At 38.3% G+C, this 13,631-nt stretch overlaps 1 protein-coding gene across 1 annotated transcript in view; it reads left to right on the top strand.

Annotated features, from left to right (window-relative positions):
• Nucleotides 1-13,631, top strand: part of IL1RAPL2 (interleukin 1 receptor accessory protein-like 2) — a 373,263-nt gene that overhangs the window by 204,202 nt on the left and 155,430 nt on the right. The window contains exon 4 of the mRNA XM_009889269.1: nt 4,104-4,257. Coding sequence (XP_009887571.1) covers nt 4,104-4,257 — 154 coding nt within the window. The remainder of the gene's footprint in view (nt 1-4,103; nt 4,258-13,631) is intronic.

Below are 13,631 nucleotides of genomic sequence, written 5' to 3'. Positions count from 1 at the left end.
GAAATCTCATATATTCTATCTTATAGTAACAAAACATGTAGCGTAACCCACTGTTAGTATAAACAAAGTTTTTATTTCAGCCATTGAAGCTGTTTCTCTCAGCATATGCATGGATATCTTCAGTGCTGTTCATATATAAAAGATAAAATACATGTATTCAGTTAAGTCTGAAATCTTGGAGAAAAGAGGGTACCAGAGAGAAGCTGTTTCTTGCCCTGTCTACCTAGGTGTAACTAAACACCAGTTCACTGAAGATCTCATTTTTTCGCAAGAGCACACTGGAAAAATAGTCTGGCAGGAATAATCTTCAGCTGTCATGGAGCAGAAATCAGTCTAAGGAAGATGCATGTACAACCCCACATCAACGATGCTTTGTGCTGACCAACAAAGGGAACAGAGGGGTCTTTGTTCCATATACCCACATGTATTTTCTGAGTTGCGCACACAGTTTGTGTGACACCAGTTTGGAGTCTGACAGCTGATTGGCAAGTCATGACTGCAGTGAAATTGAACAGAATTGATGTGGTTGGATGATAACGGTGAGACAATCGAAGTCGACAACCTTTAATCTGGCTTGATAATGAAAAGAGACATAGTGGAGTAACCTACTACATATACCTCCTTATCCATAATTAATAATAAGGTGCTATCAGTTCAGTTCCTAGACAACACCTATGTTATCTGGACATGAGTCAGGAAGCTCAGTAATGTGAAATGTCGATGTCAATGTTATGCAGAAGGTAAATATGTCAGGTTCATGAGAACCTGCCAGTCCGCTGGTGGTCAGTGAGTTTGGACCCGTGACCGATGAAATACCATCAGACAAGACAGTAATAGTGCACGCCCACTGTGTGCAGGACTTGCCCTGCCTTCCAGAAGGTTTCTCTATGTGAAGGGATTAATGAACCTGAGCCAATAATTGCATCAATTTACAGGGAGTTAACTGTAATTTAAACACAGTCTTAAAATAATTATGCCTGAATAGATTTCCACATGCAGACCTGATAAGTAATAAAACATTTGCTATAAGGATTTGTTTTAACAGTAGTATGAACTTCACTTCTGGCTAGAATTACACTGCACAAAATATTTATTTTTAAGATTTCCACAAGTAATGCCATTGATATACACACAGCACTGTTACGCCTCTTAGAACTGTTTTGACAAGAAGTATAAGGATTTTTTTGAAATATATGTGTGTGTCAAGGCATGATTGAATGAATAGGATTTAACAGTAAGAGCAGTTTCATGAAAAATCAACTGGCAGAGGAAAAAGTATATTACATCTAGAATGTGGAGTCTTAATCCATTTCCACCATGTGTTTTCTACTACTGGGCTGAAGGAAGGGCTGTGAAAACAATCAAAATATCAGATGAAGTACAGGTAGTTTTTACTTACCCTACAAAAAATAAAGTTGTTGAGGTGCTGCCACTTAAATTTCAAGGAAGAGAAAAAAGAAGCAGACTAGTTCACAAATTAATTATTGGGGGGAAAAAAAAACCCCAAAATTTAAGATGTCTGAGGAGAATAAATAGACTAGGAAAAGAAACTTCCAGATTCTTCTAGCATGTAAACATTGTTTCCACAATATGAAGACAAGTTAGATTTTTTTTTTTGTATTGGTTTGTTTCTTGGCCATTTTTGTTGCTTAAAATACAAATTGTTATGATTTTCCAGCTTCTCCCCTTTTTTGCTTTTAGTTTTGTGGATCGAACCAGTCTGTGAATAACAAGCAGAATGAAACAGGCATTTTCAACATACATTCAGAAAGCCTGCGTAGTCAGTAGAATAAAAATGAATTAGCTAAAATTTGGGAAAGAAAGGGTTATAAATAATTTTTAATATGAAGTGTTCTAAGTAGATACAGAAAGAAACAATTAGGAAATTAGTGGTACAATTCCAAGAGAACAATTCCTTACTGTAAAACCATGATAGCACAAACAGTGATTGTGCTAAATCAGTAATCTCTGTAGTAGTAAAGATGTCGCCCTTCTTACTATAAACATGTCATATATAAAAATATAAAACGTATGAAAATATATCTTTGATCTCTTTGCTCTCACACTTTAAAAAAAAAGAATATAAAACTGGTAACGTATGATAGAGTCTTTCGGTGCTGCACTGAAAGGGTGCATATCTGAAATAGGCTTACTTTCTGTATTCTGGGAATTGTATTCCTTCTAAATTAGGATTGAATAGAACTGAATCATATTCTTTGCCCAGTGTTCAGATTGAGTTACTCCAAGTAGGTGGCTGATGCACTTTTAAATAGGACTAAAAAACTGAGTGCAAATCAGAAGGGATTTAATGGCATTTTCTGACTCAGACCTGCATCCTGTGTGAGTCTCAAGCGATGTCAGTGTAATTTAGTAACAAAAATAAGCTCTGATTCTTCTTGGCATAGCGGATAGGATCTGGATTCTGATCATTCTCTGTCACCTGTGTTAACTAAAGTTCACATGCAAGACAAGATTACACTTTCCTTACAACTGTACTTTGGAAACAGAAAGATAACCTGAACACTGTGTTACCTGCAGTAGTATTAGACAGTTTTAGAATTCAAAATCTGACCACACTGTAACTGAATTTGGCCTACTAGAGATAGGGATAAATGCTTCAGTGCTCCATTTTCAAGTGCAAGCCCAGAAGCTCCCTGTGCCATCTTTTTATTCCTTTGTTATTATCCTTTAATTTAGAACCTGGCATTGTAGATTTGGAATGCCTATGGAATCCCATGAAAAAAATTAATGTTTGTGTCATTGTGATCTCTTGCTGTCATGCAGTATATTTGCATGTCAGTGTATTTTCTTGTTTGGTTGTTTTCTTAAGAGAAAGCTTTGTTCTATTTTGTTTGCTGTATTTCTGAGACTGCTGTTGCAGATGAGCAGAAAATAGGGCATAAGTCTGGGCTATTTACACAAATCTCTGAAGTTGCTGAGCCTGATGTAACTGATGTGAGATTGTTAGCTGCAGTCTGAGAGCCTATTCCATGTTGCCACCCTGAGAGAGGGAATAGAGGATCATTAAAGGTACTCGGGCCCTATATTGCTTTGTGTTTTCTGGGTACAGAATTAGCCGGAGCCTCCCGAACTGCCAGGAGTACTGAGTGGTTCAGAGAACTGAGAAAAGTGTACTTTTGTTTGCAGGCAAAACAGGCTTGATGTTAAAGTTATCGAGAGACAATAAATATATAACCTGAAGGTACCATTTTAAAGAGGCAATGATTGGATTGTGCCTATGCTTTTAGTTCAGAGCATTCCAAGATGTATTTAATCATGAGTACCGTTAGTGTGAAAGGTGACAGATCTGGCTGCAAGCATATAGTATATTAGGAAGGGGAGAGCCTCTTCTTGCACTGTATCACACACTATACCGAAGGACTCAAATGCTGTTCCAGTAGGACCACAATTCATAGTGATGAACTTAAATCTGCCAAATAACAGCTAAGATTTGCCTGGGGAAGTCAGTGAGAGTTGCAGGCCGTCAATACCATGCAGTCCATCAGAGGACACTCATGGGGGTGATGCTACAAAGAGCCCAGTGATAGGTAAAGGCTGAATCAGAGCTCATGAGGTGCCAGAGAAGCCAGTGATGAAAAACAAGACCACAAGGAAACGAGGCTTCCTGAATTCTCTTGCTCACAAAACTGCTGTTTTGTGTTCCTGTTTTCTTCTGTTGGTAAATGGTTCTAGCCTGAGACTGTGTGTAAAGTTTGCCTTCAGGCTAACTCTTAACAGATGTTGTCCTTACTCCCTTCAAACAGAGATGCATTTTAATGGTCCATCCTAAAGTAGAGGTCTTGGCAGTTGTTGATCATGAAAAAGAGAAGATACTTAACCATTGCTTCAGGGCACCATGTATTAAACACGGCCCATGTGATACAGTGGGAATTACTGAACCTTAAAAACATTTCTGTTTAATTTCTGTCTTCAAATTAATTCCAGTTTCAGATCTTTGTGCATTCTGAAATTGTATTTGAATTTGAATTGCAAAATATATTGAGTTGGTTGTTTACTTATGTATAATACTGAAAATCTGATCAGGCAACACTGTCTTATGTCATACAAGCTGGGTAATTTTAGCAATGGATTTTTTTCTGCAGGAATGTAAGCCAAAAATGTGGAGAAGCATTGTAATTCAGAAAGGAAATACTCTCTTAATACAAGACGTCCAGGAAGAAGATGGAGGAAATTATACCTGTGAACTGAAGTTTGAAGGAAAGCTTATACGAAGGACAGTTGAATTGAAGGTTACTGGTAAGAATCTTTGTTCTATGCCAATATTAAAAAGAAAGATTTAAAATAATAAGAAAAAGTGGTTTTCACATGTCAGTGAGTCTATTTGATAGAAGTAAGTCCAAACCAAGTCCCAATAGCCGAAAGTCCCAAACTAGAGGAAATTTGTATCGAGATCTTATAAAATTCCACAGAAGACTACTTCTACCTTTTGCCCTGTACAAAACCTGGAAATGCTGGTACAAAAGCAAAAGGTAGAGCGGACCTAAGTCCTCCCCATACACTGGAAGCAGTTCAGTCTCCATTTTTGTCTCCAATGCTAAACAGAGGAAAGGTTGATTGAAGATGCCAAAAGCGGTTTTCGTCAGGTTTGTCCTAGAATAAAACACAGCCAAAAGAGACATCTTCTGTCATTAATATTTTTTGAGTGATTGTTCCGTATGTTTAAGCTGTGATTTACTTTATGATCATCAACTTCTCTAGTGTAGGGTTTGTCTTTAGTGAAGATTGTGGCACAACCTTTTCCAAGAATGAAGTTAGGAACATTGGACTGTTAGGGGGAAAGCAACCTGCTTATCAGGAGGTCATACATGGTATGTTTCTGAGTCCATGTAGTAATCTACTAGTCAACAGTGTTTTTCTGTCTCATTTTGTCAGGTACCAGAAATGAATGGGTAAAAAAGTATTGCCTACCAATATATTCCTGATCCCTTTCCATTCTACTGTGCAGTATGACATCTATAATTATTATTTTGCCCTCAGTGTCTGTGGAACTTTGCAAGTATCTGAAAACAGTTGAGTTTTTTTCAGCCTTTGATACAAAGCCATATAAACAGTTAGGTATTTTCCTGTCTGTGTTTCGACATACTGATTAAAATGGGATCCTTAAAGCGATGATACATAGAATTCTGCTTTCTTATATCAAACTGAATTAGTCCATATATTTCTAATATGTTCTTGAAATACAATTCTTCCCTTTATTTTGAGTGAAATCCATTTTTCTTTTCTTATCATGATTCCACATTTTAAATGAGTTATTTTCCCTGTTTGCCAGATTCATATATCATGTGACTTTTTATGGTCCATTTTTGACCTTGGACAGATCTCTAAAGTATTGATTTGACCTACCTCACCCCAGACCTGTCAAATGAAGATATAATACCTGCCTTGTGGATAGTTGCTATCCTAGGTAGCATGCTGCTCTTCAACCAGAATATGAACTAAGTTTGACAAAATGAAAATGAGATGCGTCTAATTCAATTCCCTATGATGGATATTCTTTAGATAACAGATATTCTGTGCTCTCCCTCTCATCATGACCTTGGTAGAACTCATGTTCTCTTCATTATTTGAACAGTGTGGTATATTCATACTTGACAATTTAATGAATTTGTCCTAAACTAACTATAGTATGTATTAAAGTTAATTGTTTTATTCAAATGTTTATGACTGGAATTATTAAAAATGTAAATATGGAATATGCAAGTGTTCTCCTTTTTGCAAACTGCTTCAGAACCAGGAGATTGTTCCCCTTGTAATTTTGTGTGAAATTCATATTACGTTAAATTTCCTTTAGTTTATAAAAGCACATATGTTAGTAAACACCTTTTCCAGATTTAAGTGTTTGGGAGATATATCCGATATTATGTGTTTGATGGTTGAATCTCTAAATATCTGGAATAAGCTAGTAAGTTTATGTAGATAACAACTTGAAAATATGGATTAGAACTACGAATGTAATAGATGGAACCATGTAAGCATATTATCTTATAGCTCGGTGCTTCACCAAGTTTCTTTCTCCTGCTTGTTTTGTTTCAGTTCGTGAATTTTATATGCATGTCGGTTTAGAACTTTATGGGGAACAGGTCAAAGAAAACTCGTACAACAAACAGGAGAGGATTCCTTGTGTGGCTGGCCATGTCAGGTGGAGGGTCCTGATGCAGATGAGATCACAGGCTGAGAGTAGGAGGTTGTAGAGAGGTGGGGGTCGACCTCTTCTCACTAGTAACAAGCGAGGAAATGGCCTCAAGTTATGCCTTAACGTCCTGTGCCATCATGTTGGGGCAGTGGCCTGAGTGGCTGTGGCTGCGCAAGGGAGCTGCAAGGACAGCATGTGCCAGCCCTCAGGCACGGCTTTCTTCAGATCCAGTCTTGCCTTCTTACTTTTGCAGACCCAAATGGAAGATCTCAGTGGCTCAGTTAGAGGTAGAAGGGGAGTTCGTATTCCCTTTCTTCTTCCTGTGACATAGTATTAGCTACTATGAGATAATTTGTAAGAAAAAAATGTCTGGAGTCATAGATGGAAATTGAAAGTCATCAATGGAACGCCTGGCCACAGTAAGACAGACAAAGAGATCTGAGTCATATTAGTAGATGAGCAGAGCACAAAGCAAACAGGTAGAATTGCATTTGTAGAAAGGGGTAGTTGGACTACACATGGAGTACTGTACGTGGCTGGCATTGTTATGGGATGGCTACAGTGGTTAAGGTACGGGTGAGTGTGATTAAGATGATAAAAGGCTTCGGAGGCTCTAGCTGTTTGGGGTTGTAAGGAAAAGGCTTGCAGCCTAGAATATATTTGAAAAATATTTTGACACAAAGTATTTATAGGGACAAAATCCTGAGCTACAATACAGCACTAATGAGCAGTGCCTAAATCTTGGTGTTTGGGTGCATTTAACTATAAAAGATTGTCAACAAAACAGCTTTTTCATCACTAGTGCTTCATGGGTTTGTTATATTATGCAGACAGATGTGAAACAAGTCTTGTCAGCCTTTTTTGCTGAAGAAACACAGCAACAGCGTTATCTCTTAGCAAGTAACATATAACCCTTCAGTCTATATAGAAAAAAAATAACTATATATATACGTTTTCACTTCGCCTCTTGGTAGTTTTGCTGTGGACAAACAAGTGAGATTAGCAACTGTGATCCAGGGTTCTGAAGATTAAAAATGTAACAGAAACTCAGTTGTTAATTAGACAATAGATTAAAGTGCACCCACATAGAAAAAATCAACATGCTAATATAAAGTTATGGATACTCAACAATATCAGAATTTATTAGTTTTTAATAAAATTACAGATACTCAGGAATATCAGAAATCATTAGCATTTTAATTAGTATTGCTTAATGCCAGTGTTTATTGAAGAACAATTATAACATTCAGCTAAAAAGAAAAAGGCAAACATAAAAAGTCATGGTTTTGAATGGCAATTTAGGCAACTGCCTGCTTTCCCCAACCCTACCAACCAGTTCACTCTGTCTGATACATAGCAATGTTTCAATAGCTTTTGGGATGCAAAACTGTAATTGATGAAAATATTGCTATGTTTACCTGCTGCTTCAGCATTCTTTTTTGGTTTTAGAACACTGGTCTGTAAGGGAACAGGTTTGGAAGAAGATGTAGGCACATGTACGTTGGAGATCGGGGAGAGGGTGGCCCCCCTGAGAAAGGGGCAAGACCTGCTCTCATGGGGAGGCTCAGGTGTTCCCCGGCAGACGGGGCTATCTTGGAGGGATGTGATTTTCCACAGCAAGCTATGCTAGTGGGAGAGGTTGCCTTGTTCTTTCTGCTCCTTGTGAAAGGAGGTGATTTGTGAACTTGTACTGGTGAATTATTTTCCAGTTTGACAGCGGAAGGTGGCCATTTGACCAACTTCATAAACTGCTGGTGATGGATTGGAGTGACGTGCAGGAATTACTGGACCACTTTGTCTGGAAGCCCTGTCCTCCAAGTTTCCTTCAACCTCTACCCTGTCATATTCTTCACAGGCTGCTAAAATGCCTGACTGTTCCTAAAACTCATTTATGCAGCAGTATTTGTTTTGACCGTTGTAAATGACAAATTATTCCACATGGCTACATGAATTGAGCGATTCTGCCTGAATTCACTCTTTGCTCGTAGTTTTTCAATTAAATTCTTTCAAATATCATTACATTGCTCACTTTTCAAATTACACCTGCTGCTTTTGCTAGATTTTGTTTGTGTGTTTGGGACCCCTTTATTAGCACAAGTAGTTGATGGTGATTTGCTATTGTTAAGCCAATGGGGTGAATTGGGTTTAAAAATGCAAATGATTAGTCATACTCTCCAGCAGCTTTAGGGACATACAGAGACAAGCTACCACAGAGTTAGCACGGGTATGAGCTGAGAGTATGTCCACTGTTTGGTGGTAGTTCCTTTTCTACACATTTTTAATCCTCTGTAAACAGAGTATGCTATTGTACATTATTTCTAGTGGAATCTAGTGACACATTGGCAGCAATCAATGGGTGCTGATCAGTACAAATTTACACCTGTAGTAATCTGTAACTGCACTCTAAGCCTTGTGAGTTTACGGTAGATAAAGTATTATCAACAGAATCATACAAATGACATGTTGACTGACAATGTTTTTGGCTGTTGACAGTTTCCAGAACAACCACAGCAAAAAGTGTTAAAATAAATTAAAAGCTTATTTGAACTGAACTGAAACACGTCCTTTGGAATTCGGACTATTATAAAGGATTTGCTTTTATAATGTAAAATATAAGAATTGTTATTTGCTTAAAAATCTGAAAACATTTAATTGTGATTCTACCCCACTGGCATTATGTTTTGGCACAAGCAGTTTAGTAATCTCCAATGAATTTATAAAATGCTTCAGTATTGCTTAAGTAGTTAGTTATCCAAAAAAACAGTTTAGCTCTAAAAGGTCACTGAGCTCTGAATATCACTGAGTAGATGGGAATTGGACGTCCATAAAAACAGGGCCAACATATAAGACACAGGTTAAAAAAGTAGGTGGCTAAGGATTAAAAGTGGATGAACTGAATGTATTCAGGCAGAGGTTTGGTTTTTTTTCAGCAGTGAGAGGTACTATACAAAGGACATGCCTGTTGCACAAACCTCTGGTCTGTAGGGATTCCTAAGTTAATTCTGAAGGAGTTTTTTCAGCAGAGCTAGTTAACATGCTTGTATGGCTTTTAGTACCCAAAGTAACTCTGACATCTCTGCCTGGCATTGCCCTCTGCAGAGGGCAGAGCCTCCAGGTCCTGGTGGAGGCTGGACGCACTCTCATCCTCCCATTATTGCTTCATAGTCTAAGCTCCAGAGCCTTTTCTTTGGGGATGGGATGAAATAGCTGTTGTTGCCACCATTTTATCATCAAATAAGGCAGTAACAAGTCAATTAGAGCATTGTGTGGAATTTCAGTTTATGTAATTTTAACACCAAAGATCACATTTCGACATTTTTTATTTCTTATTTTATGTTGACAAATGACTTCTTTTTTTGTGAGCCAAGAGATTTTAATGCAATTTGTGGGTGTATAATTTTTAATAATACATATACCTACTAATGTGTATTACTAGAATCTTTCAGCATTCCTGAAATTAGGTGTTTCGATAGTTCCTGTTAAAATCTTCTCGGAATTGTTATTTAAAAAAAATTAAAAGTAATATTTCACAGGAAATTTCTCATGAAATGCTGGAATTTTCTCCAAATGCAGCCTCTAGTTCCTGGCAGCACTAGACATCTCTCCTAATCCCTGGGATCTGGGAGTTGCTTGGAGTGCAGGGGTATTCTCATTCCTGATTTTGAGCAGTGAATCTGGTGAGAGCTGCTAGCTCCCCTCTCTTATTTATTTGTATTTTCAAACATGGGTCAGAGTGCCTGTTGTCTTAAGTAATGCAGAAAACATTTCAATGAAAGCCTAAAGCAGCCTGTGAATTTTCCTGATGAAACAGACTGAAAAGCACTCCAAGGTAAAATATGGTGATGTGTGTGTGGTGGGAGTTAGCCTGTCCTTTAGGGTTTGCTCCTCCTCACATGGCTGGTGCTGATGGGGATAGGAAGTGTTTGCTGTATCTGGAGCTGTTTCCCTTTTCCTGGAAATAGCTGGTCCTTCTAGCAATCTCCTTCTTTTAGCTCCACATCTCCAAATGAAAAATTTCCCCTACTTAGGGTTCACCTGAATTGTATTACATGTATGGTGTTGAAGCTGTCAGCAGCTGTTGGACCCAGGAACATGCTTTTCTTTCTTTCCCTTCTTTCCTGGCTTGGCAGCGTTAGCTCTTCTTTCCCTGCCATGAACGATGTTTACTTCACTCTCGGTGCTTGGCATTCCTCTCCACTCTTGACATATGGCCTAGGGTGCCTGACCCCCATCGTATCCCATGTGAGTGCTCTAGATAGAGCTTACTGTCTTGGCAGGAAATTTACTATTTCCAGCCGAAGGCCCAACTTCTGCTCTCCGTTACTTCACGGGGAGCTGATGGAGTGCAGTCAGAGAGCATTGGCACTTTCTACTTTAGAGCCTAATTTTGTACTTAACAACCTATTTTTATCTGTAAGCCATAACTCCCTCCCGTACTTAGTAATACAGACAGCAAATCACTGTGCAAAATGCTTCCGGAGCAAGGGGGTGATAGATGTTTGCACCCTCTTTCCTTGACTGATGCGAGGACGTATCTCATGCCTCGGCCTCAGGAGGATATAGGGAGAAGGGGGTTCATGCTGTGACTTCCCTGACATCTGTCTCTGTGCTGCATTGGGCTTTGAGTATTATTCTCTAATAGTGTCACAAGGTAAGATATAATGATTAACTGACCAGAGCTGCTGAGCTCAAAATAAAGTATGCATTTTCAGATTTTCTTCAAATGTAGCGTAAGCAGTTAGGATGGATAATAAACTGGTAAGATTTTCACAGTGACTTATATTTCCTTTTCAATTCATGGTAATAGTACATGACATCGGCCAATGGATTGTATTTATAGTGGTAGAGGCAGCAGGGCCTTCTTTCCTTCTAGAAAACACCTTTTAACATTTTTTTTTTTTTTAATAGAATGTCTAGCAATATTTGAGTCCAAAAGAGAATAAATAACAAAATCTAGAGAAATCTATTGTTGGGGGGAAATGTTTACAAAAACAAAAGGCAAAGAGAAAAGCAGCTTGCTTGTGACTACAATTCTGATAACTGTGAAAAGGAGATACTTTTTTATTTCAAACGAGAAATCTTAAAGTAAGCAGGTTAAATCTGCAGAAATTCTGTACTTCTGGAAGGGATACCACAGTTCGTTTGGGAACAGAAAATCCTTCCTTTTCCCTTCTAATGTTGACGTTAAAATATATAACATATATGCCATATCTGAAGTGACATTTTCTTGCTGCTATAATTTACACCTTTCCGTAGCAAGACTTCATCTCTTCTCTCTGTTTGCAATATCTTGACAGGGTCAGGGAATCGCTTTTTCATTAAATGCAAAGGATAGAGAAAAACCTGCCCAAATTAGGTTTCTACTGAAAGTCAGAGACTTTAAAAGACCTTTAATAGGAGATACTGTTCTTAGCATTTCCTCTGCTGCATTTTCTTATAAGTGATGCATTGCATCTTCTAATGTTATGATTTTCTAAAGGAAACCTTTGTGACAGAAACCAAACCAGAAATGGGTTAAGTGCTGACAAATACAGTACTAAAGGACCAGGAAATGAATTTCACAGCTGGGTTCTCAAACTGTTGCCGAAATAGCTGTCTATTTAAAGCTACAGATCGAAATGCCAAAAATTAGTTTTCTTTTGATATATTTTATGTGATTTGTTATTTTTTATCAAGGTCCTTGTTTTGTAAATATTAGGTTTCTGTTTCTTACAGTAAAGTATTTATCTTAAACCTCTAATTCGGATTCTGCCTTGTTACATGTCTGCCCAGCAGCATCCCATTAACTGCTGTAGACAGCTAAGCATGTTTCTGTGGTCAAAGCACACTTAATAGCCACTAATTTCTATAGTGACTTTAATTTTTCTAGCTACCTCAGGCAAACCCAGTGTGATCCAGAAAGAGAAATGTGGCCATTTGCTTTTGACCACATTTGGAAAATGGAGCAATTTCTCTGCCTCTTTCAGAGTGTTCCTTGTTCAACCATGCAAAAACCCCAACATAAATCTGCAGGAACTTCTGTGTCTGTGAAGAGTCAACAGGAAAATTCAATCCAGAGCTAGGTATCAGTACAATGCGGGTGCCCACTCACCTGGAAGAAGTGACACAACCAGTCATGTTCTGTCTCTTAACATCTCCTTTTCACCTGACACCCAGCAAGGTCCTGATAAATTCACCCCATTCTGCTGGTTTCAAGAGCACCTCATCAAAGTCAGTAAGCTGAGATCTGGACAATATCTGAAGGATGCATGTGACCATTTGTGATTGCTGTGTGAACTGTGTCACTGTTGAAGTGACAACACGATATATCCACAAGGATAAAAGCTCCTTCATTTTTGGTCCCTCAAATGATCCAGATTGATGACTTTCCCGTTCACCACAGTGACCTGTTAATACAGGGCTTATGAAAAACGAGTTTGGAAGATAAACATTAAGTATTACCTCCATATTTCCTGGAGAAAGTACAAGTTCTAAGGGCAATGAGAAATGTAGCAATATGCTGCAGTCTATGAATTATATATAGTGTCAGTACTCTTGGCGCTTTACTTACAGCTTCACAAACTGCCTTCCTAGCTCATGAACATGCAAAGTAATTAGAATGGCAAATAGCATTAGTTTTTATTGACCTCTGATGCCCCCTACTTCTCTGTCATGTTCTTGAACATCATCTAGGTTTTTTCCTTCAACCTTAAATCAGCAGTTTGCAGTTTCTGGCATTGATTATTTGGTATTGTCTAATTTATTGATGTGGACAGCCAAGGCTTCCACACTTGTTATCGGTTGCTCATTTATCCAATGATCTGTCATTGTGCGCAGCAACTGTAGCTTGCTGAATCACTCACTAGATACTGTAAATGTCAGATATGAGCTCCCACTTTAAGAATTGCCTTTTATTCTGGGAGCTGCTGAGCCACATTCTCTAAGTGTATTGTGCTTTTAGTATTGGAGGTGATATAGTATAAATGATAGGATTGTGGCGTTTTGGCCCACAACAGTGAGGTAAAGTGCAGCCACTCAAATAAACCTGTACATTTTCATTTTCTATATAAAAGAGGCTTCCTTTATCATGAAAGTGTAGGCTGGATGCTCATTCTTCTTTATTAATAATAGATAGGCAGATAGATGCGCAGACACAGAGTAACACTGCCCCTGAAACCGTTTTGCTAATGGTAAAATAGATACACATGAGTGAGCAGATTGCTTCACCCACTAAAAACGCAGCCTTCCCACCCTCCCAGAGAAACACTGCAAATGTTGACTAATGTTTTGTATCATAAGAAAAGTGTGAGAATAGGAAGCAATGACTATCTAGTTCCCTTGAAATGACTGGAGAAATTTTAATAGGTGTACTGTAGTAACTTTAGCTGGGAATTAAGGCTATGTTTTCTTGGCACAATATTTATGCCTTTCAGAGCTGCTTTGTGCTGCGTAGCACTGGTGGCTGAGTATCTGAGATGAAAAGTTCTGCTGTGGAAGG

The sequence above is a fragment of the Charadrius vociferus genome, unplaced genomic scaffold (genome assembly GCF_000708025.1).
Source record: "Charadrius vociferus isolate BGI_N301 unplaced genomic scaffold, ASM70802v2 scaffold7, whole genome shotgun sequence".
In the NCBI taxonomy this organism is placed as follows: domain Eukaryota; kingdom Metazoa; phylum Chordata; class Aves; order Charadriiformes; family Charadriidae; genus Charadrius; species Charadrius vociferus.
This window is presented reverse-complemented; position numbering and strand designations above follow the sequence as displayed.